Source organism: Rana temporaria, chromosome 5 (genome assembly GCF_905171775.1).
Source record: "Rana temporaria chromosome 5, aRanTem1.1, whole genome shotgun sequence".
Taxonomy (NCBI): Eukaryota; Metazoa; Chordata; class Amphibia; order Anura; family Ranidae; genus Rana; species Rana temporaria.
In genome coordinates, this window is record NC_053493.1 from 147,760,897 (window position 1) to 147,784,017 (window position 23,121).

At 42.4% G+C, this 23,121-nt stretch overlaps 1 protein-coding gene across 1 annotated transcript in view; it reads right to left on the reverse strand.

Moving 5' to 3' along the window:
* Positions 1-23,121, reverse strand: part of LOC120940405 (mediator of RNA polymerase II transcription subunit 1-like) — a 109,598-nt gene that overhangs the window by 50,487 nt on the left and 35,990 nt on the right. Inside the window, exons 3-7 of the mRNA XM_040353237.1 lie at positions 19,567-19,651; positions 19,371-19,425; positions 14,237-14,369; positions 13,038-13,066; positions 11,643-11,714 (exon numbers count right to left, since the gene is read on the reverse strand). Of these exons, the coding sequence (XP_040209171.1) occupies positions 11,643-11,714; positions 13,038-13,066; positions 14,237-14,369; positions 19,371-19,425; positions 19,567-19,651 (374 nt within the window). The remainder of the gene's footprint in view (positions 1-11,642; positions 11,715-13,037; positions 13,067-14,236; positions 14,370-19,370; positions 19,426-19,566; positions 19,652-23,121) is intronic.

The following is a 23,121-nucleotide window of genomic DNA, read 5'->3' on the forward strand; positions in this document are numbered from 1 at the left end:
CTGAGCACTGACAGGCTGAGCCCCCACCCCTTCAACCTCTGCAGCAATGCTGGCAGCACTCATATGTCCATTTCCCAAAGACAACCGCTGGATATGACGCTGAGCATGTGCACTCAACCTCTTTGGTGGACCATGGCGAGGCCTGTTCTGAGTGGAACCTGTCCTGTTAAACCAATGTATGGTCTTGGCCACCGTGCTGCAGCTCAGTTTCAGGGTCTTTGCAATCTTCTTATAGCCTAGGCCAGTGACGGCAAACCTTGGCAGACCAGATGTTTTGAAACTACATTTCCAATGATGCTCATGCACTCTGCAGTGTAGTTGAATATTATGAGAAATGTAATTCCAAAACATCTGGGGGTAGATTCAGATAGGTTAGCGGATCTTTAGATCCGCGTAACCTATCTGATTTACGATCCGCCGACGCAAGTTTTTGAGGTAAGTGCTTAATTCAGAAAGCACTTACCTCAAAACTTGCGGCATCGTATCGTAAATCCCCCGGCGGAATTCAAATTCCGCGGCTAGGGGTAGTGTACAATTTAAATCAGGCGCGTCCCCACGCCGATCCAACAGCGCATGCGTCATCCGCGATTTTTCCCAGTGCGCATGCTCGAATTTCCGCCGCAAGGACGTCATTGGTTTCGGCGTGAGCGTAACTTGCGTCCGGCCGTATTCTGAATCGACTTACGCAAACGACGTAAAAATTCAAAACCCGGCGTGGGAACGACGGCCATACTTTACATAGGATACCCCTCACATAGCAGGGGTAACTATACGCAGGAAAAAGCCGAACGCAAGCGACGTAAAAAAAAAGCGACGGGCGGGCGTTCGTTTCTGAATCGGCAGAAATCCTCATTTGCATGTTCGCCGCGAGTAAAAAACGAAACGCCACCTAGCGGCCAGCGGGAGATTGCAGCCTAAGATCCGACGGTGTAAGTCACTTACACCTGGCGGATCTTAGGAAGATCTATGCGTAACTGATTCTATGAATCAGTCACATAGGACTCAGGAGATACGTCGGCGTATCTCTTTTCTGAATCCGGCCCCTGGAGTTCCAAGGTTTGCCATCACTGGCCTAGGCCATCTTTATGTAGAGCAACAATCCTTTTTGTTCCAGATCCTTAGAGAGTTCTTTACCATGAGGTGCCACATTGAACTTCCAGTGACCAGTATGAGAGAGTGAGAGCGATAACACCAAATTTAAAACACCTGCTCCCCATTCACACCTGAGACCTTGTAGCACTCCCGAGTCACATGACACGGGGAGGGAAAATGGCTAATTGGGATCAATTTGGACATTTTCCTTTAGGGGTGTACTCACTTTTGTTTCCAGCGGTGTAGACATTAATGGCTGTGTGTTGAGTTATTTTGAGGGGATAGCAAATTTACACTGTTATACAAGCTGTACACTCACTACTTTAAAGTGTAATTTCTTCAGTGTTGTAACATGAAACGATAATAAAATATTTACAAAAATGTTAGGGGTGTACTCACTTTTGTGAGATACAGTAGCCGTTTACATGTAGTTCAGCTTTAAAAATTGGATCTTGTATATAAAATTGAGTTTGGAAAATGTCATTGAGTGTCACAGAGATTAGAAAAGCGAGATGCTGGTTTCTTTCCAAAGCATTTGATTATAGACGGGTCCAATATAAACATGCTGGGAAACTGTAGTGTATTTTCAACAAAAACACGTGGTTAGTGTGCACAGGTGTGTGAGATGCACTGTAGAAGCATTTGCCATGCAATAACAGATCTTAAAATCCCATGTGCACCAACCCTAGTTAAGGTTACATCTACCTTTAAGGATGTTTGTGCATCACTGTTCAGTGATTTTTTACACAACCAATTACACCTTATGCTGCAATATTTATTTATTTTAATCAGGAGGAGACCAATAGATCTTGGAAAGAGAAAATGTATCATGAAGCACAATTGACAATTTAAAGGTGACCTAAATCCAAATATCCTGGCCACTCCTCCAAACCCTGCTACATGTGGCAGTCATGATGCCCAGTGCTGCTGGTGTCCCTATACCATAATACACAGCACAAACAGTGGGTAGCCATCATAATGATCGCAATGGCAATTGCCAATTGGCCACTGCAGCCATGTGACATGCGCTGCTAAAGCTTATTCTGGTAAGGTGTCCAGGGAAAAAACAAACAAACAACAAACAGACTTACCGGTCACTTTGTTTCTAGGAGTCGTCCAGGACAGCACAGGAGAGAGGAGGCTCCACCTCCGGATGCAGGAAACACAAAGGTTAAATATTTATAGGAGCAATCATCATCTCTCTTCCTCCGTCTTACCCAAGAACGTCCCCAGAATGGCGGGTACAAGGTTATAACAGGTAACAGCATATAGGTAGGAAATTTCTGCTGTTCTGGACGACTCCTAGAAACAGAGTTACCGGTAAGTCTTACTCTGGTTTTCTCCAGTCATTTGTCCAGGGAAGCACAGGAAAGGATCAATGAAAACTTACCAGATTGGGAGGGGGGACCTTTCTCCCGAACTCGTGATGTGTCTAAAGAAGGTCCAGACCATGACGCTGCCCGGCAAATTTATTCTGGTGTCGCCCCAGCTTGCTCTGCCCAAAAATTAGATAGAGCCTGCGTGGAGTTAGTGGGAAAAAAGGACACTCCTTCAAAATTGTGCAAGCTTCCACAATTGCCTGTATGAGCCACCTGGCGATTGTATCCTTTGAAGCTTGGAACCCCAGTTTTTCAGCAGAATGCAAAATGAATAGGGTATTAGGATTTTCTAATGCCTTTGGACATTTACAAAAAATGCAAGACACAGACCCTCACGTCCAGTTGGGGGTATTCTGCTTCTTTAGGATTAGTTGGAGATGTACAGAAAGCCGGCAAGACGATCTCCTAAGCACTGTGAAATTTAGATGCCACCTTCGGCAAGAACCCCGGATCGGTACGCATTATCAACCTGTCCCCAAAAATTTTCAGGAAAGGTGCTTTAAAAGAAAGTGCTTGCAGCTCGCTAATGCATCTGGCTGTTGAATTCGCCACTAAAAAAAAAAAAAAGTTTTGAGAGTAGCCCACTTTAAGGACAGATCCGCCTCTTGCAAATGTTTTTATTAAACCGTACAATACAATTGCCAAATTACATTTTGGCAGAATCCCAACTGAATGGGCCCAATTCTGGCTATCCCCTTAATGAACCTACTAACTAGAGGGTCTATTGCCAGGGGTTGCTCCAAAAAACACACACAAGGCCCCCACCTGAACTTTTAAACGTACCAATGGCCAGCCCTTGGTCTGCTCCATCTTGTAAAAATTCCAAGATGGCTGGAATACCTGCATAGTTAGTGAGGTTGAAAAAAAAAAAAAAAAAAAGACACAAGTCCATCTAGTTCAACCAAAACTAAAATTTACCTATAAAATTTTAGTACCCCGTTATATTATGTACATTTGGGAAAGAAACCAGCCTTTTTTTTCTTAATAATCTACTGTGCTTGCCAGAACCACATCTGGAGGGAGTTTATTCCACATCTCTTATTGTGAAGAAACCTTTGTGTATTTGGAGATTAAATCTTTTTTCCTCTAGACGTAAAGAGTGCCTCCTTGTCCTCTGTGATGACCTTAAAGTGAATAACACAACACCAAATTTACTATATGGACCACTTATATATTTGTACATGTTGATCATATCCCCCATTTAATCTCCTCTTCTCAAGAAGGAATAGATTCAGTTCCTCTAATCTTTCCCCATAGCTGAGCTCCTCCATGCCTCTCATTAGTTTGGTTGCCCTTCTCTGCACTTTCTCCAGTTCCCCGATATCCTTTTGCATCCTTGCATATTTCAGATGAGGTCTTACTAAATGATTTTACAGGGGCAAAATTATATGTATCTGGTGTCCATACCTCTCTTAATACAAGAAAGGACTTTTCTTGCTTTGGAAACCGCAGCTTAGAATTGCATGCCATTATTGTGCTTAGGATCTACCAAAACTCCCAGATCCTTCTCCACCATTGATTCCCCCAGTTGTACGCCCGCTAGTATGTATGATGCATGCATATTCTTAGTCCCCAAGTGCATAACTTTACATTTATCAACATTAAACCTCATTTGCCGCTTAGTTGCCCAATTAGACAGTGCATTGAGGTTGGCTTGTAAATTGGAGACATCCTGTAAGGACGTTATTCCACTGCATAGCTTAGTATCATCTGCAAAGACAGAAATTTTACTTTTAATCCCAGACCCTATATCATTTGTAAAGATTTAAAAAATAAGGGTCCCAGCACTGAACCTTGGGATACCCCACTGATAACCTTAGACCATTCAGAATAAGAGTCATTAACCAGTACTCTCTGAATTCTGTCTTTTAGCCAGTGTAGGGTTACCGTTGTAAGGGCCGCTGATAGAATCTATACCCAACTGGTTGCCCCGACTCTGCAAATCCTCCATCACCTCAGACACCCTGGGTTCAGTCATTTTTACCAACTATCACCAATAATAAGAAACTTACACAATACCAGTAAAAACAGTTCAAGGTTGTTTACTGTGGTAAGAGATATACACAAAAATCTAAAAAACAGAACACTGTAAAAATCGCAGGTATTTTTATCTGAACAATATAGTACTGTTTATGAACACCATTTGCTATGTGTAACCTTTTGGTAATCAAGAGAAATGAAAAACATACAAAATGGCCCAATTGTGCCAGACCCTGAACAGGTAAGCAGAAGGGTAGGGAACCGACACTTAATTTGCTAGGTCAGGTTCACTCCCTTCTATTTCCTCAACTCACAGGCCTTTAACATCAGTGCAACATGACAAACATTATGCAAACTTGTCTGGTTAAATTGTCTGGCTCCTTAAAATAGAGTTCCAGAGAATGTGAAAGCAGACCCTTTGTGCTAAAAACAACTTCAGTCACTTGAGCGAATAAAGAGATGACAAAAGGGTTAAAGTGTTACTCCTTGGAATGCGGCAATTCTTCAGCTAGCCTTGAAGTATTTAAAAAAGGGTAATCCTTGATGATAGGGTATCTTTCTTTTACTGCACACTTTTCCTATATGGCTGGAATATTATTGTCACCAATGAGATTGCTGATGATAAAAGTATGTGAACTAACTTCCAGTGGCACCACAAGTATCAGAAAGCTGGGTTGAATAAAGGGTGTCTATATGCAGTGTCGTAATCTAAATGGGCAAATGCCCGCTCATCGCACTGGTTCCAGAAGCTGCTGGCAGCGATGCAGGTGATGAAGACTCTTTCAGGAACTCCCTCTGAATCCTTTGCTCTGGGAATGGCGTCTGACCCTGTCACACCACGCCACAGCCTACCTGGATCTGAAGTGCAGGCGTCGCTGGAGGATCTGGAACAGTCTCCAGTCCGTAGGAGATGAGAAATTATGCTGTCCACAGAGGTCCCTCTGGATGCCGCTGTACGTCTCCCCGCTGTGCAGGCCACAACCCAGCAACAGCTCACAATGACACAAAGCTCCTGCTGGCAGATCCAACTGGCGTCCCATGAGAACGATGTAGGCTTAAACCAGCCCTTTTATATCCTCTCCCAGCAGTCAGTTCTTCTCTCCACAGCATTCTAGAAGAGATAGTTCAAGCCAGTCCTGCTGGAATTAAAAAAATTCAGCATTCAGAACTACACCCCCACGATTCTTTGCTGTGCTCTAGGTTTGACAACTTTGTCTTTCATGAATCCATGCGGTCTTTTGCTTAAAATATATATTTTTTTCCCCCAGCAAGAACTCGTCCATGTGGTCTTTTATAAAACGCTCCAGTATCTTCCCGACTATAGAAAGCTAAACTAACCAGTCTATAGTTACTTGATAAAGACTTTAATCGCTTTTCAAATATGGGCACTACATTTGCCCTGCGCCAATCCAGTGGTACCATTCCAGTCATTAACTAGTCCCTAAATTTTAGAAACAATGGCCTTGAAATGACAGAGTTCATTTCTTTTAAGATCTGTGGGTGGATGCCATCTGGTCCAGGTGCTTTATCCACCTTTATTCTGTCAAAATATTTCTGGACCATATCTCTTGAGCCATTGTGGATCATTTGGGGCTGTGTCACTACCAATCCCATTATGGGCATGAGCTCCCCCATGCTCCTTTGTATACACAGAGCTGAAATGAGCATTTCATAAAAAAAAAAAAAATCTTTCTCCCCAGTCACCCACTTTAGATTTTTTTTTTGTAAAGGGCCTACATGCCTAGACCTGACCTTTTTACCATTAATAGATTTGAATCATTTTTTGGTGTTTGTCCTACTGTCTTTTGCAATATGTCATTCATTTACATTTTTGCATTCTCTTTCCTTTTTATATATTCTTTGCAATATTTGGTTTCAATGGTGTTTATTAAAGAATTATATTTAAACGATAATAGTGTTCCTTCATTTTTATACATTTTTTTCCAATTTTTGTTTTTCAATTATTTATAGCTATTTTACCTTTGGCTTTGAGCTACATAGGTTTTATTTTTAGCCTTTTAAACGTATTGGGAATACACATTGCAGTGAGTTTACATACAGTCACTTTGAAGAATTCCCATTTCTGTTCTGTGTCCATTGATGCGAATATTTCCTCCCAGTCGAAGTCCTGGAGAGCACCCTTCATCCTTGGAAAATTTGCTCTCTTAAAAAGTTAAGCATTTTTATATCTTACCTGTATGTGTATGTGTATGTGTATGTTGCTTACAGCCAACATAAAATGAAATCACCTTCCTGGTGTCCAACCATGAAAAAAAATAAAAAGATTTTCCAAGATTTTCCCTATATCGCCTGAGTCCCCTTCTTCCTGCTGGATCATACTCACGACCCTGTCCGAGAGCTCCTTAGGCCTCATGTACACATAAATGGACATTTAGGAGCAGTTGGGCATTTTTTTCCAACTGCTCCTGAACTCTCCTCTATGTTATCTTATCAGTACATGTACATAGGGTTGTTTATAGTCCTTTCTAGGCAGTTGAGTTTAGAAAGCAAAAGAAATATTAGTTCATATGCTGAATTTAGAGGCAGTTCAAGCGCCAAACGCTTCTAAACGCGATAACTCACGTTTAGCCGCGTTTCATTTACAGGCGTTTTTCATTTTTGGCTATTTAAAAAAAAAATTATATATTTTTTAGAAACGCTTTTAAAACGCTGCAAAACAGATGTTTTAAAACGTGGGTTACCATCTGTCATGGTAAATCGTTCAGGAGAGGTTGTAAAAATGTCCCATGTACATTAAGCCCTAGACTTCAGGAGGCTTTCCACAGACACCAAGCCGAAAGTTTCAGGATCTATTTTTGGCAACAGGACTGGGTCCTGCGACAGCAGATCTCTCATTGGCAGCATGAAGGGAAGCTCTGCCGCCAGGTGCAACAGCATTGAAAATCAAGGCCTTTGTGGCCAATGGTTGAACAGGGGAAAGGCATAGCACAGGCAAAATGCCCACCTCTGAGCAAGGGCGTCTATCCCCTAGGCCCCCTCGTCTCTTTCCAATGAAAAGTACATTGGAACCTTGGAATTTGACTTATTGGCGAACAAATCCACCTCTGGAAGGCCCCACTTCTGTCACTAGCTAGAAGATGTCCCCATTCAGTGACCATTCTGATTCGTGCACCTGGTGGCACCAGCCAATTTTCCACTCCCTTGAGGTGGACTGCAGAGATTGAACTCCGGTTCATGTCGGTCTGTGCAAAAATGGTGCTCATCAGCCGAATCAAGGACGAACATCGTCTCCCTCCTCTTGATATACGAGACAGCCGCTAGCCAATTTTTCCCTGTTTATCAACCACCCCAGGTCTTTCAGAAAAGGAATGCGAATAGAAAACCTGGTTTATTTCTTGCTGCGGCACCAGAATGAGGACCCGCTGATCTACCAGGTCGCCAATTTGAGACAGAGGGCTTCGCCTTCTGAGGATCCTTGGGAAGTGGAGGTTACGCACGTCCATGCGAGCCGACTGCCCTTAAACTGAATCCGATAGCCCTCCCTGATTTTTCTCAGTATGAACCCATTTGGGGTAATCTTTTCCTACTGTGGGAGGAACTGCCCCAATCTCCCTCCCACCCGGGCCAAGTCATTGGGATTTCGGGGGTTTCTTAGGAGAGGTAAATAAAAAATAAAGATGCCACCTTTGTGTTTTCCCCTCCCCACTGTTTTAGTGACTTCTACTTCAGGGGCCTGCCCCTGGGACCTTTGGGGGCAAAAGACCCATCTGCCTTTTTTCTTTTAGTCTGAAAAGCGTTCTCATTATCCGTGGTTCTGTCTAAGACCTTCTTTATGTCCTGCCCAAACAAAAGGACTCCCTCGAACGGGATGCCGCAGAGTCTTACGTTTTGAGGCCGGATCCCCGGACCAGGATTTTAACCATAGAGCCCGGTGAGAAGAATTTACCAGGGCTGCAACTTTAACTGAGAGCTTGACAGATTCCGCCGAGGAATCAGCCATTTAGCCCGCAGCCTTTTGCAGCATAGGTAGGGAATCCAGGATTTCCTCGATGGGTCTACAGTTGGTCTAACCAGATCTCCAAAATTGCAGGCCATCACTGCTGTGGCTATTGCTGGCTTTAATTTAGCCATAACTACTTCTCATGATCATTTCAATAAGACCTCCATTCTTTTGTCCATGGGTTCCTTAAGGACCCCCATTTTCTCAAACACGAGGTCTATCGACTGCGTCTAATTTTGAATCTAAATTTCCACACACAGGAGGGGTCCTCGCTAAAAGGGAACCTCCCTTTTAAGCTTTTGGGTTAACAGCTCTCAGGCTCCTCCCACTCCTTTTTGATAGAGTCTGTGTTAAATGCCGGGGGCAGGGGGAAGGGGTGTGAGAGATACAGAAGACATAATGGACATATGCCTCTAACACGTGTCATGCAATGTGTCAAAACCTCTTCCTCTCCAGGCGTTGCTTCCAAAATATTCAGACATAAATTCCTTCATTATACAATGTTTTATTCTTCCAACGATATGACAGCAAGACAGTTTAATGCTTACGTTGTTACGTTGTTACAGACATCATGGCAGGGTGGCAATTCAGAAACAGGAATTAGATGTTACATCTTTTCTGCTGGCTAGAGTCAGTCCCTCCTAGCAGGTTGGGTTCCAAACCCCCATCTCATCTGCAGAGTCCGATGACCCCGAGACCCCCGTCGGGTCGGGTGACCCTGAGGCTTCCTAACTTACTATGCTCAGCACCTGTATACTTATACAAGTTTAACAGCTAACTAAGCACAATTGGCTCGTTTCCAAAAGAAGGTTGCGATGAGTAACATCTCCAACCTCTTTCTTGACGTAGGACTTTCAAGAATAGATGTGGCTGTTCTGTCGTCATAACTAACCTTGTTTGCCCTCAAAGCTACCATGTCCTTGATTCAGATACATCTATTACATAAAAATATTAATGAATTTAAAATCTAACAGTATGATAATGTGCTGTGTATCGGGAATACCCTGCCTTGATCCTCTTTCAGTGTCTGATACATCTGATCATGGAGTGACAAAAAAAAAAAAGAAGTTTAATATCCTGTGTTTCATAAATCACACCCAGCACATCATCCACCTCCTTGAGTGACCCTGTACCTAGGTGATCTTATCCCTTCTTCTGGGAATCTCTTTGGACAAGGCTGCTTCACTCAGCTTCTCCAGGGAATCCAGATCTTCCTCCCCAGTTTAGTCGCCCTCCTCTGGGGCTGAAACAAGGGGTATTTCTGATGGCTGTTTAGGGGTCTCAAGGTTCAACAGCATAGACTTAATTTCCTTCATCACTTTCTTCACACCGGAAATTAAGTCCTTATTTATATGTGTAGTGGGGTCATCCTGTCAGAGTCTAACGACAGGCCTGAATCCCCGCTGGAACTTTATCCACGCTTGTAAATATGTAAGATACCTTTAAGGAGTTATGCATTGTGGGACTGTAAGTAGCGTGAGATATGGACTCTATTAACTCTTAGGAGAAACAGACTACACTTCCCACAATGCCCTGCATTATTGGAACATGTGACACCTCCGCACAGACTTATGGGGTAGGCTACTTAAGGAAAGGGAGGGGCCGATTTCTCTCTCTCGGGACCTGCTTCTTCTCCTCTGTGGATGACAGCACCGCCGTACTGCTAGGCCTAACTCCCCCCCCCTCCCGAGAGACCAGCCATCCAGAAGGAAGCAAGACCACCATACCCAGCTCGTGTTCCAGGAGAGCGGAGAGGCCACCCAGCTGACGTCTGAAACTGTGGGGAACCTGATGCCGGAGACCCTTTTGCTGTGGAGTAGTGATCTACCAACGCATCCTTTTGAGAAGAATTCAGGCGGATCAGGCCTGTCGGGTGAGAGAGCACATGCTCAACCCCAAAGCCTTCCTTTCTGACAATTAACTTAGTGCCGCCCTGCAAGCCGGAGACATGTGTTGGCCTCTAGCTGAAACTTAGAGGCCCTCTCTATTTCATAGTTGTTTATGCAGAAGTGACTGACATGGACGAGCGATCAGTTCACCCACGACGTTGTTCAAGATACTTTGTCTAGTTAACGTTCTTTATCGTTTGCCACTTGCGGATTATAAATCTAATGTGCACCAACTGGCCGCAACATGGACTTTAGTCTCGAGACGTTCTTCAGCTGTTCTGCAGAATCGCCCGCTAGAGGGAGCTCTCGAGGCATAGACTGCCTACATTAACTTAGCTGAATGGTACCATTCTTTAGCTTAGATCTTGTCGTTATTACCACTTACTGATTCCCGCAAGGGCTCTTGCAGAATCACATTGTGTCATTTCATAACTGTTGTTTGCTTGTGGTTTAAACCTATGTTTGCTCTTCCTAATCTACGTAAAGTAAACTCATTCTCTTTGGTTTAAATGTATTGATTGTGTGAAGTGTATTATTCTCGTCTGGAGGGACCATCCCTAAAAGCAGGTAATATTGTTGTTACATTGTCATTGCATGTTGCATGCCCTGCTATTGTGACCCCAGCCAAGCAGAGGTCACAGTACACTCACCAGACTTCTGATGTGTCAAGGGAGGGTTCGAGCCAGTTAAATAGGGGTTATCCAAGTAAAGAGAGTAGATCCCAAAACAATCAGCGGCTCCTCAAGGGGTAGCGCTACATATGGTAATTTGTCTATACAGGGCTTGTTCCAGCCATCCTTAAACTTGTCCATGCAAGACGAGCACCCCTTCCCCCCCCCCCCCCCCCCCCCGACCTCTGTTTTTTTTGGGCTGAGCCTGAAAAAGGAGAAGGAGAGAAGAAAAACAACACAAATCTGTCAGACACCCAAGCTTAACTGGGAGCACTGACACCCTTGTGCTCCCCTACCAGCCATCACCAGATTCCCAAGGCCCCTTAGCCCAGATCCCTGGGGGAAACCCCCTGTCACCCCTGTGTTTGCCTACCTGAGCTGGGCCGGCACCGCTACCACTCTATCGCTTCCGAGGGTCTGTCATCCACCTGCAGCACTGCACCGTTTTGCTTGTATGGGTTGCTACACTGGCACTAGAGGGGTAGCCAGGACATTTGGTTCACCTTTTCATGAAAATAACTTACTCTATAAAGCAGTCTTTTGTTTAAAATGCTCCCTGCAAAGAAAAGGCTTGTCTATCCCAAACACCAGTGCCACTAATCTTAGCTTGGTAGCAGAGTGTTAAATTCATATCTCTAAAATTTAGGGGGGGGGGGGGGGGGCATCTAACCTGTTACCAGGAATATTGTACAGATGTAAAAGCCCTTCCAAACTTCTCCCAAAGCCTTCAAAATCTTTTGATCTAAAAAAGTAAATACATATTTTTTTCAATATATGCAAATAAGTTATATAATCAGAGCGTTTAGGATGCTTATGCTGAAAGTGGAACTTTACCCAAAACAACTTGATAAAAAGTAACGTTCTTTAAAAACGAGGAACATGCATTCCACAATTCTGCTCACAAAACCAGTGCTGTAAATTGACTCCAGCATGGTTTGTTTTTTCTTGCTGGAGGCTGCCATTTTGCTGAAGCCCAGAGCAACCTAAATAGCAGTAAATCTTTAGGCCCTCAGCAGATCAGCCTCTACAAAATTGTTAGTGCCCAAAAATATAATAATATAGGAGCAAATGAGCATGTGCAGCTTTAGACAGTGTATTACTGGATTTTGTATAGGTATAGCATGTATAATACCTGCAAAAGGGACCAGCCTGAAGTGATCTAGCAGGAGTTAATTTTCTGACTAAAGTTCCACTTGACGTAAATAGAAATCTAGCATCACAATCTCTAAAAATACACAAGAACCAGTTATCTTTTGAGGCAGTAAATACAAATCTTTAAATCAGGTTAAATCCAAAGGGCTAGATTCAGGTAGCTCAACGCTTCTTTTGGCCGGCGTAGCGCATCTCATATGCACTACGCCGACGTAAAACAGGGAGCCCAGACCAGTATTCACAAAGATCTGGTGCCGTACGTTGCGCCGACGTAATGTAAATAGGCCGGCGTAAGCCCGCCTAATTCAAAATAGGCAGGTAGGGGGGCGTGCTCCATGTAAATTAGCCCTGACCCCATGTAAATGTATGGCCATTCGTACGGCGCATGCTCAGAATCACGTCGCAATTACTCCCCAAGAAACGTCGGCTCAATGCTTTCAACGTGAACGTAACCTACGCACAGCCCCATTCACGTAAACGACGTAAAATTTGACGGCTGTTCCGACGTCCATACCTTAACATTGGCTGTGTCTCATATAGCAGGGATAACTGTAAGCCTTACGTAAACGGCATAGCGGGCGCAAGCACGTTCGTGAATCGGCGTATCTAGCTCATTTACATATTCTATGCGTAAATCTACGGAAGCGCCCCTAGCGTAAATATGCACCCTAGATACGATGGCGTACGAAGACTTGCGTTGGTCGGATGAAGCATGATTTCAGGCGTATCTAATTCCCTGAATAGCGTACATAGATACGACGCCGCATCTTTCAACTTACGCGGCGTATCAATAGATACGCCAACGTAAAGTCTTTCTGAATCTAGCCCATAGTGTATAGGACGGAAGGCTAGATTATACAAATATAAATTATTGTGCACGATCAGAAAAATACATAATGCATTGTATGGTTACCGGAGCAGCAACAGAAGTTCTTCGCAGACCTGAAATAAAGAGAAAATATTTGAAGTAGGATTCAGGAAAATGTAGAAATCCAGTCAGAGCTTATTCTTTTTTTTTCCTTTGAGTGGGAGGTTAGAACCTCTGTCAGGTTTTAATTGGAAATGTCCCCAGTAGGGGCACCGACAATCACTTCCTGGCCTAGTCTCAAAATAGAAAGTAAGGAAATCTGCCCAACCTACCATTTTATTAATTTTTTTCAAAATTGAAATATACCCATCACGGAAAAGACAGCAATAGGAACCTGAAAGAGGTTTGAACCGTTGACCACTTCGACTAAAATTTTTAAATAAATACATTTCAGAGTTACCGAGTGCTCTTTGTAACTGCAATTGTATTCATCATTCTTAGAGACAAGCAAACCTGTAGCATTTTTACAACAGCACCAGGTTAGATGGGCAATGGGAGCCCTGTATTTTTATAATCCAAGGCATGACCAGGGCGGCTTGCACCACTTCAGTGAAGTTCTAAATTTTGTTTCTCATCCAGAAGCTCTACACACATTTCATGGAGACAAGTCGTATGTGGGTACAGAATAGAATAAAGAAATACATACAAATATAGTATTAGAATCCCCTAAATTGGTGTTTCTGTGCCTTTGATTAGCAAGATGATAGAGAGAAAGACACATATACACAAAATGAGAAAAAAAAATTGTATTCTACCTGACCCTAAACATTCTTCCGCAATTGCTGCCTATGCAACCAAAGCTGGCATCCTGCCATCCTGGCTTTTGAAATCTTGATCCAACATAACCATCCACTGTTATCATTAGTACGCAACAGCCCTGAAGAAGGGGGTGGTCGATTTCCCGGAAATGCATTGGATTGATGTACATGTTGCTACTTTTTAATAAAACGTCTATGAACAATACTTTATAAGTTGCATTTCTCTGGACACCAGGCGCTCCTTTCTTCCACAATATCTGGGCATTCCAAAAAACGACTGGAGAAAGGGCATTCTTACATGACCACACTTCTCTCGTTAAAAATATGTATGAGCCCAGATGGAAGGATCAATGGGAGAAGCAATATAAAGTTCCACCTAAACAAACAGTTAGCATATCTGAGTTCATTCATATATACAATTCTTTGACAAACTGTAATGGAAAGGGCAACAAGAGTTTTTACAGATTAAAATCCATGCTAACTTACAGTAGGAGATTCACCATGGTGAGCCAGCTTGACATATCCCACATGTCCATTTCTCTTCACTTGAACTTCTATATAGAACATCTCTGATGTGATATAGCAAATTCTTCCAGTAGGACCAAGGTGAGACTCCAACCTATATTTTGTAGTAGGCACAGAATGAATGAATCAATTCATATACTTTCAGAAGGAGATTACCGAGAAAAACCATGCCATACAAGCCGTTCTGTTCACCAGACTCATATTCTGATCACCTGTATCTGAGTTGTTGAAACAACATTTAAAGGGTCACTAAAAGGAAAAAAAATGTTTTGCTGAAATGACTGTTTACAGGGTATAGAGTCATAAAAGTTAACCGATTCCTTTTAAAAATTATTAAAAATAGATAAAAATCAAACATATAATGTGCCTCTAGTTTCACTTTCGATTTTAAACTGGTTTCATGTTTCTGTGATATAGAGAGAGACACAGAACAAAAACAAACAAATCCAGGGCAGTGTTTTGTTTCTAAAATGAATCTGATTGGTTCTGAGGAGTTTTAGACACACAGCTTGGACCACAGTGAAAAGCTGCCATGAGATTTTTCATAAGGAGCCAGACAAGCAGGAAGTGTGGAGATCAGAACAGATTACAGCAACTTCAAAGCAAAAACGAACAATGAGGACATGAAACCAGGACTGCAGTAAGGTAAAGGAAGCTATTTAGCTAAATAAATATTTTCCTTTAGTGATCCTTTAAGCTTTGTAATTTACATAAGTCAATCATTTGGCATGCAGGCTCCATCTAGTGTTCATTTTTGGCATTGCTTCAGTTCTGTTTATAATTTCATGCATTATGCGTGTAGCCAAGGAAGTACAGTACTTAGTAAGCAAGGTATTCTGGGTAGAATCTTCACAGGAAGTAAAAAACAGCCACCATGCTCTCAGAAGACACTGCAGGGAGCAGAACATGTCTGTCTCAATCTATCGCCATCACCCCTTAGAGAACAAAAAGTAAGTTTTTACTATCACATCTTGTATTGTGTATTGTTGTTCCTGCTATGTACGCTGTATTGTATGAAACATTATACTGATTGAGGTCTATTTCTGTTATTTTGTAGTTTCAACTAGCTTGTTCTAATAAAACTGGGATCAAAGAAATATGGTATCTGAAGTTATTGGGACAAGAAGGTTTAGCTGAATGTCCTCGAGACAGAACACAAGCAACGTGAGATAAATGTAACATGGTCAAGTGGATTGATATATTATCAGAGTTTTAAATAGCCTATACAGAATTTTAGTTTCACATACTTAATAAATATACTGTACTATAGAAGAAGAATTGTGCTTAAAGTATGCGTGTTAAAATTAGATCTATAAAAAAAATTAGATCTATAAAAAAAAAAAAAAAACAACACAAAACACACACAACCCAGCTTTACAACACATTCCAGCCTATCCAGTGCATGGTCATCATCAGACTTTTAGCTACCACACCAACTTCCATTCAACAGAAGCACTATTGGCTTATTTTACAGATTTTTCCCATTTGTAAAATAAACCTTTTGCCCCAATTGAGTTATTTAGGAGCAAAACTCAAATTATCGGCAGGGTAAATTTGCTTCTTGTCAAGCACCCTCATTGTGGAGAAGTTGCAAACTAGTTTAACTGTAAGTGCCAGACCAGTTTCAGATTTAGTCCCTGTTTACACTGGGGGAGGTTTTGAAGTCCCACTACTTCAGCACGATTTTCATGTGTGGCTTGCTGACATCTGTGCAACTTCACACACAGATGTCAATGCATGTCACACACTAAATAGCACAAAGATAGCGCAGGAACCCTTTTCAAAGTCGCTGCAATTCACATTGCCCCGATTTGAATAGTTTCATAACGGCAAATAGGATGCAACTTTGATCTGTCAAGTCACATGACAAGTTGCACATATTGTGAACTGAGGCTTAAGATCCATTGAGCAAGGTATGCTTACTAGGTTACTGTACAGCCATGGTCAAAAGTTTTGAGAATGCCACCAATATTATAGCGGCGATGCTTGAAATCATTGTTCTTCCTCTGTTAACCATGGTTACCTGCAAGGAAACACGTGCAGTCATCATTGCTTTGCACAAAAAAGAATCTACAGGCAAGGATTTTGCTTCTACTAAGATTACACCTAAATCAACCATTTGTCAAATCAAGAACTTCAAGGAGAGAGATTCAATTGTTGTCAAGAAGTCTTCATTCCACCCAAGAAAGTCCAGCAAGTGCCTAGACCGTGGGCTTGCTCACAATTTTGCCTAAGAACACATAAATAATGGTCCAAAAAACATCCTCCTAGAGCAACTTCTCCCAACCATCCAAGACCAGTCTGGTGACTAACAATGCCTTTTCTAGCATGATGGAGCACCTTGCCATAAGGCAAAAAACATAACTGGCTTGGGGAACAAAACATCAAAATTTTGGGTCCATGGCCAGGAAACCCCCCCAGACCTTAATCCCATTGAGAACTTGGTCAATCCACAAGAGGCAGGTGAACAAAAAAAAACACAAATTTGGACAAATTCCAAGCATTAATTATGCATTAATTATGCACAAATAGGCTGCCATCAGTTAGGATGTGGCCCAGAAGTTGATCGACAGTGTAACGGAACGTCCCACACTCCGCTTGAGTGCTTACGTCAGTATATCGCTTCCTAAGCTCTATTACTCAATAGTTTGAGTAAACCAGAATAAGAACTGTATGAGCAAGAATACAGGCCTTTATACACTTGAGGTCCCCCCCGATCATATTACCCCAACAATACAAACTGTAACCAGAAACAAACATGAGCCAATTAACTAGTCATTTAACTAGCCTAGGTGACTCAGAGGTCTGACCTTTTAGGTCAGACTTGTTGTCTTCTAGTTTAGAAGACACAATACACATTATCAGAAGTATAAACACAGAACATACTTCTGATAATGTGTATTGTGTCTTCTAAACTAAGAGATGGCAAGTCTGACGTGAAAGGTCAGACCTCGGAGTCACCTAGACTAGTTAAATGACTACAATAGCAAAAGCTCCTAGTAGCAGACGGGCTGGCTCCTACATTGAAGACCATGAAATCCATATCTAAGCGATACAATAATAATATAATCAAGGATTGCAGGTGGCATGGCAACAGTCTACAAAACTCTTACAATGTTCCATCTTTCTGATACAGTGGAATTAATGTATGATTTCTTGAGGGATATTGTTGATAAATATTACTGTTCCATTTTAAGTAATCCATACCACCTTCTCAGTGTCAAATAAATAGCTGTCCATCATTTTCTCAGTCAACCTGTGCCCCTAGGAGGTGCATGGAAAGCCAAGACAAGTGTTTTCCAACCTCTCCAAGGGATTCTGGGTTCCATACCCCCCGCCCAAAGCGGCTTCTGTCACAGACAGCATGCCAGGGCGAAATGTAGAGGTCTTGTAAAAGAAGGGTCAAAACTGCAAATATTGACTCTTTGCAGAAACTTAATGTAATTGTCAAAAATATGTAGAAGAATACATAATCGGCCTAAAACCGAGGGGGGCGGGGGGATTGGGATATTTATTATAGCAAAAACTTAAGTGTTTTTTTTTTTAATTGTCGCTCTTTTTTTCGTTTATAGTGCAAAAAAAAAAAAAAATCCATGCACGAGGTGATCAATTACCACCAAGAAAAAACTACTTGTGGGAAATAAAAGACAATTTGTTTGGATGCAGCGTCACACAACCACTTGTCAGTATAAGTGCCGTATCGCAAAGAATGGCTGGTCAGGAAGGGGGTAAATTCTTGCAGGGCTGAAGTGGTTAAAAAATAAAAAACATTATTGGCCTTAGGCAATATTCTAAGATACTGAATTTTGGGTTTTCACAAGCTGTAACCATAATCAAAACATATAACCATAATCATAATAAGAAAGAAATGCTTAAAATATATCACTCTGTGTGTGTGTGTGCGCGCGCATCTAAAAAAAAAAAAATATGAGTTCACTTTTTGACTTTAAATACTATAACAGCTTGAACTCTTCTGGGAAGGCTGTCCACAGGACTCTCTGAAAACACGTGGTGTGGATGTTTCAAGATGCACAATAAGTAGACACTTGAAGAAGGATGGGCTGCATGGTCGAGTCGCCAGAAGAAAGCCATTACTACGCAAAATACCAAAAAGTATCCCACTTACAATATGACAAACAGCACAGAGACAAACCTCAAACCTTCTGGCACAAAGTCATTTGGAGTGAGGAGACCAAAATTTAGCTTTTTGGCCACAACCATAAACACAATTTGGAGAAAAGTCAACAAGGCCTATGATGAAAGGTACACCATTCCTACTGTAAAACATGGAGGTGGATAGCTGATGTTTTGGGGGGGGGGGGATGTGTGAGCTACAAAAGGCACAGGAAATTTGGTCAAAATTGATGGCAAGATGAATGCAGTAAGTTATCAAAAAATACTGGAGGAACATTTGCATTCATCAGCCAGGAAGCTGCGCATGGGACATATTTGGACATTCCAACATGACAATGATCCAATGCACATGGCCAAGTCGACCTGTCATTGGCTACAGCAGAATAAAGTAAAGGTTCTGGAGTGGCCATCTCAGTCTCCTGACCTCAATATCATTGAGCTACTCTGGGGAGATCTCAAACATGCAGTTCATGCAAGACAGCCCAAGAATTTACAGGAACTGGATGCTTTACCATCTGAGAAGATAAAGAGCCTCATCCACAAAAAAACACTTCAAGCTGTCATTGATGTTAAAGGGGGCAATACATGGTATTAAGAACTGGGGTTATGTAAACTTTTGATAAGGGTAATTTCGGTAGTTTCGGTTGTCATTATGATTTAAAAAGATTAAACACTTACTGTGTGGAGGCGTGGCTTGGCGTGAAGTCACTGATCGTCGTTCCCTATGACAGGGAACAGACCATCAGTGACAGTCTCACTAGGAAGCACAGGGAGAGGTTTGCTTACACTTAACCTCTCCCCGTTATTCAGCTTTGTGACCCGATCACGGGACACCGGCGGCGATCGGGTCCGCGGGTTGTGCGGCGGTCCTTAAGCGATTAAGTACGTTTCTATTAAAAAAAAAAAAAAAAAAAAAACACAAGTGAAACGGTTTTAGCTTTCAACATGTATATACACATACCCCTTTTGCTTTGATATGGCTTCTATACGGGTCAGTAAGGTGGAAAGGGATTTTGCTGCAATATAAGAACAGTTAACATTCATATTAATAAACAGATTACAAGAGATTAGCAGGAATGGTATAGGGCAGATTACAGATTCGGTAAAAGATGTTACTCCTAATTACCCACTAACCAGAGGGCACACAGTTTTAGTACCTTTTACAGCTTCTTGTAGCATGTTTCCGCATCTTAAAACTGGATGATCTGTAGCGCTCTTTAGAGCATTTCCACAAGGTTTTTCCTAACAAGAAAAAGGAAACCAATTACACTGACAATTAACTGCACTTTAGGTCTGACTTACTGATATAAATTGCCACCTTACAGGGTGTTTACCCTGTAAATGCTGCACCACAACTAGTGCCTTGCAAAAGTATTCACCCCCTTGGCATTTTTTGTGTTTTGTTGCCAACCTGGTATGAACATGGATTGTTTGAGGATTTGCTTCATTTAATTTACAGAACATAAGAAAGAGTGTCCCGCTAAAAACTTCTGAAAATAAATAAGAACATGTGTACATATACTGAAGTATAATTCAAAGAAACGGCAATCCTCTTATGCTGATTGTGAATAGATTTGAGGGGAAAACATTAATTTCCATTAAAAAAAGTCTATAAATTAAGTGCATAGGTGAATATATTCTTATCACTGGCCACAAGAGAGGTGTTCCACCACCAGTGTGAAAGTCCTTAAAACGATATCAGATTGTACCACAGATGAAAGTGGCAACCAATCCAATGAAATCCTCCACCAATAAAGCACACAGATCTGCTTACCAGACCCCGATGGCCCCTTATTATGAGGGACCCCAGGAAGCATGTAGATAATAGAGCTGCTGGGCTTTGATTACTCCAGGTGCCTTGCTATTGATCATCTCCTCATTCCATGATGGTGTATACCAAATAACATAAGGGTATGGAAAAAGACAAAAGATGCCTCCGATAGTGTAAAAACTTCCCCAGACGGACGGGTCTGTCTGCTTGTGTCCGGCCGGCACAGCAGACTCAAGGCATATCTGTCACTGCAAAATGGGGATGAGCCGAACATACCCGGGTTCGGTTCGCACCAGAACGTTTGAACAGACCGCGGGTTCGCGCGAACATTTAGAACCCCATTGAAGTCTATGGGACTCGAACGTTCGAATTCAAAAACGCTCATTTTAAAGACCAATATTCAATCTAATGTTGGAAAACGTTGTTCAGAACCCGGGTCTTGCCCCAGGGAACATGTATCAATGGAAAATAAAGTTTTAAAAACGGACGTTTTTTCCGGAGCAGCGATTTTAATGATGCTTAAAGTGAAAAAAAAAAATGAAAAATTCCTTTAAATATCACACCTGCTGTGTGTCTATAGTAGTGGCACAAGTTTAGAAATGTCCCTGCACAACATGAAATTATTAGAAGAACAATTTAATACTGCTTGTGCACGTGCTGTGTGGCAACAATATCTCGATTATTTTAGGGGTGGTGGGGGAGCCATTATTTTTTTGTGAAAGCAAAATTGTAGAAAAAAGGGCACCCCTCAAACATACTGTAATTGGAGCGCAACAAAGAGCCACGTGCAAAGTATTGCATCAAAAATTGTTATTAGGCGCCCCTGTTAAACAGGGGCAGAAAAATGTGTCCGTAGGCACAACACAACACTGCAACCCCTCCCAATATCTGTAATTGGAGCGCAACAAGGAGCCAAGTGCAAAGTATTGCATCAAAAATTGTTATCAGATGCCCCTGTTACACAGGGGCAGAAAAATTAGGCCTTATGCACAACACAACACTGCAACCCTTCCCAATAACTGTAATTGGAGCACAACAAGGAGCCACGTGCAAAGTATTGCATCAAAAATTGTTGTTATGCGCCCCTGTTAAACAGGGGCAGAAAAATTAGGCCTTAGGCACTGGTGGCGGAGCCCAGAAAAACAACATTTCTTACTACCTATCAGCAAGAAAAGTGAGGAGAAGGATATTCCATCAGCAGCATAACAGGACAGTCACTCAGCATCAGCAGTCTCAAAGGGATCTGACATTTCAACAAAAAATTCTTATTCAGTAACATCAGCATCAGGCGATTGGTAGCTGGTGTTGATCCAAGCCTGATTCATTTTGGTGAAGGTCAGTTGATCAACAGAGTCGGTGGAGAGGCGCACCCTGTGATCGGTCACAAAGCCTCCAGCAGCACTGAATGTGCGTTCTGAAAGAACTGTGGATGCAGGGCAAGCCAGTAGCTCAATTGCGTACTGTGCAAGCTCTGGCCAGTGATCCATCCTCAAGACCCAGTAAGCCAGAGGATTTTCGGTGGGGAAGGTGTCCAAGTCGGATCTTGCCGCTAGGTATTCCCAGACCATGTAAACCAGACGCTGGCGATGGTTGCTGGAACCGCTCAGACCTTGGGGCTGTGGACTAAAAAATTGTCTGAACGCATCGGTCAGACGGCCACCTTCTCCACTGCTCCTTCTCTGACTCACCGAAGCCTCAGCAAGACGTTGTCAAGGGCCAGGTTTTGGTAATCCCCTCGGTTCTGGGAACGCATTGCACAGACCCTTCTGCAAGGCCTCCCGCAGAAGTTTCATCTTCTGCTACCTTACTCTTGTAACGTGGATCAAGGAGAGCTCCTCTTACTCTTCCTCCTCTGCGTTTCTGTGCAATTCAATAGCCCACTTGCATTAACAGCGACTGCGTGCAGTAACAGGTAATGCGTGTATGTGCAATTAACTAGCACACGTTGAATAACACGGACTAATATTTTAAAGCCAATCCCTAATGCAAGCAATACAACAAGTTAGAGCACTGCATGTAGAGCAATCTCCTGCCTGACAGATACTAATAGCAGATCTAGCTGAGCTATACAGTTTATAAATATATTGACAACTCCTAGGGATGTGAATATATTCTCTACAAACTGTAAATTTAACTATACTGACTAGCCTTACTGCTCTATCTATCTGGTAGAAAAGACACTGTGTCCATCTCTCTCTCTCTAACTGACTTCTCTAACAAAAGCCGGAACACACTACACGAGGCCGCCGTGCAGGCTGCTTTTTATAGTGTGGGGCGTGTACTAATCCCCCTGAGCCATAATTGGCCAAAGCCACCCTGGCTTTGGCCAATTATGGCTCTTCGTTTTTTGCGCGCTGTGATTGGCCAAGCATGCGGGACATACAGCATGCTTGGCCAATCATCAGCGCTCAACGCCGCAGTGAATTATGGGACGTTTTGCGTCACTCGAATTTGGCGCGAACGACCCGTTTTGTTCGAGTTTCGTTGAACGATCGAACGATCGATGTTCGAGTCGAACATACGTTCGTATCGAACGCGAAGCTCATCCCTACTGCAAAACTGAGTGCAATGTTAGTACTTTCTTTTATACATTAAAGGTAAGAAGTTTTGGCACATTAGCGCAATTTTTTTCCCCTTTTTTTTCAAATTTACAGAACATGCCCACAACTTTGAAGATTTTTTTTTTTTACTGTGAAGCAAAAACAACAAATAGGACAAAATAACAGAAAAGGTCAAGGTGCACAACTATTCACCCTCTAAAAGTCAATACTTTTTAGAGCCACCTTTTGCGGCTATCACGGCTCCAAGTTTCTTTGGATAAGTCTATGAGCTTGCCACATCATACAACTGGGATTTGTGCCCATTCCTCCTTGCAAAACTGCTCCAGCTCCTTCAAGTTGGATGGTTTGCACTTGTGAACAGCAATCTTTAAGTCTGACCA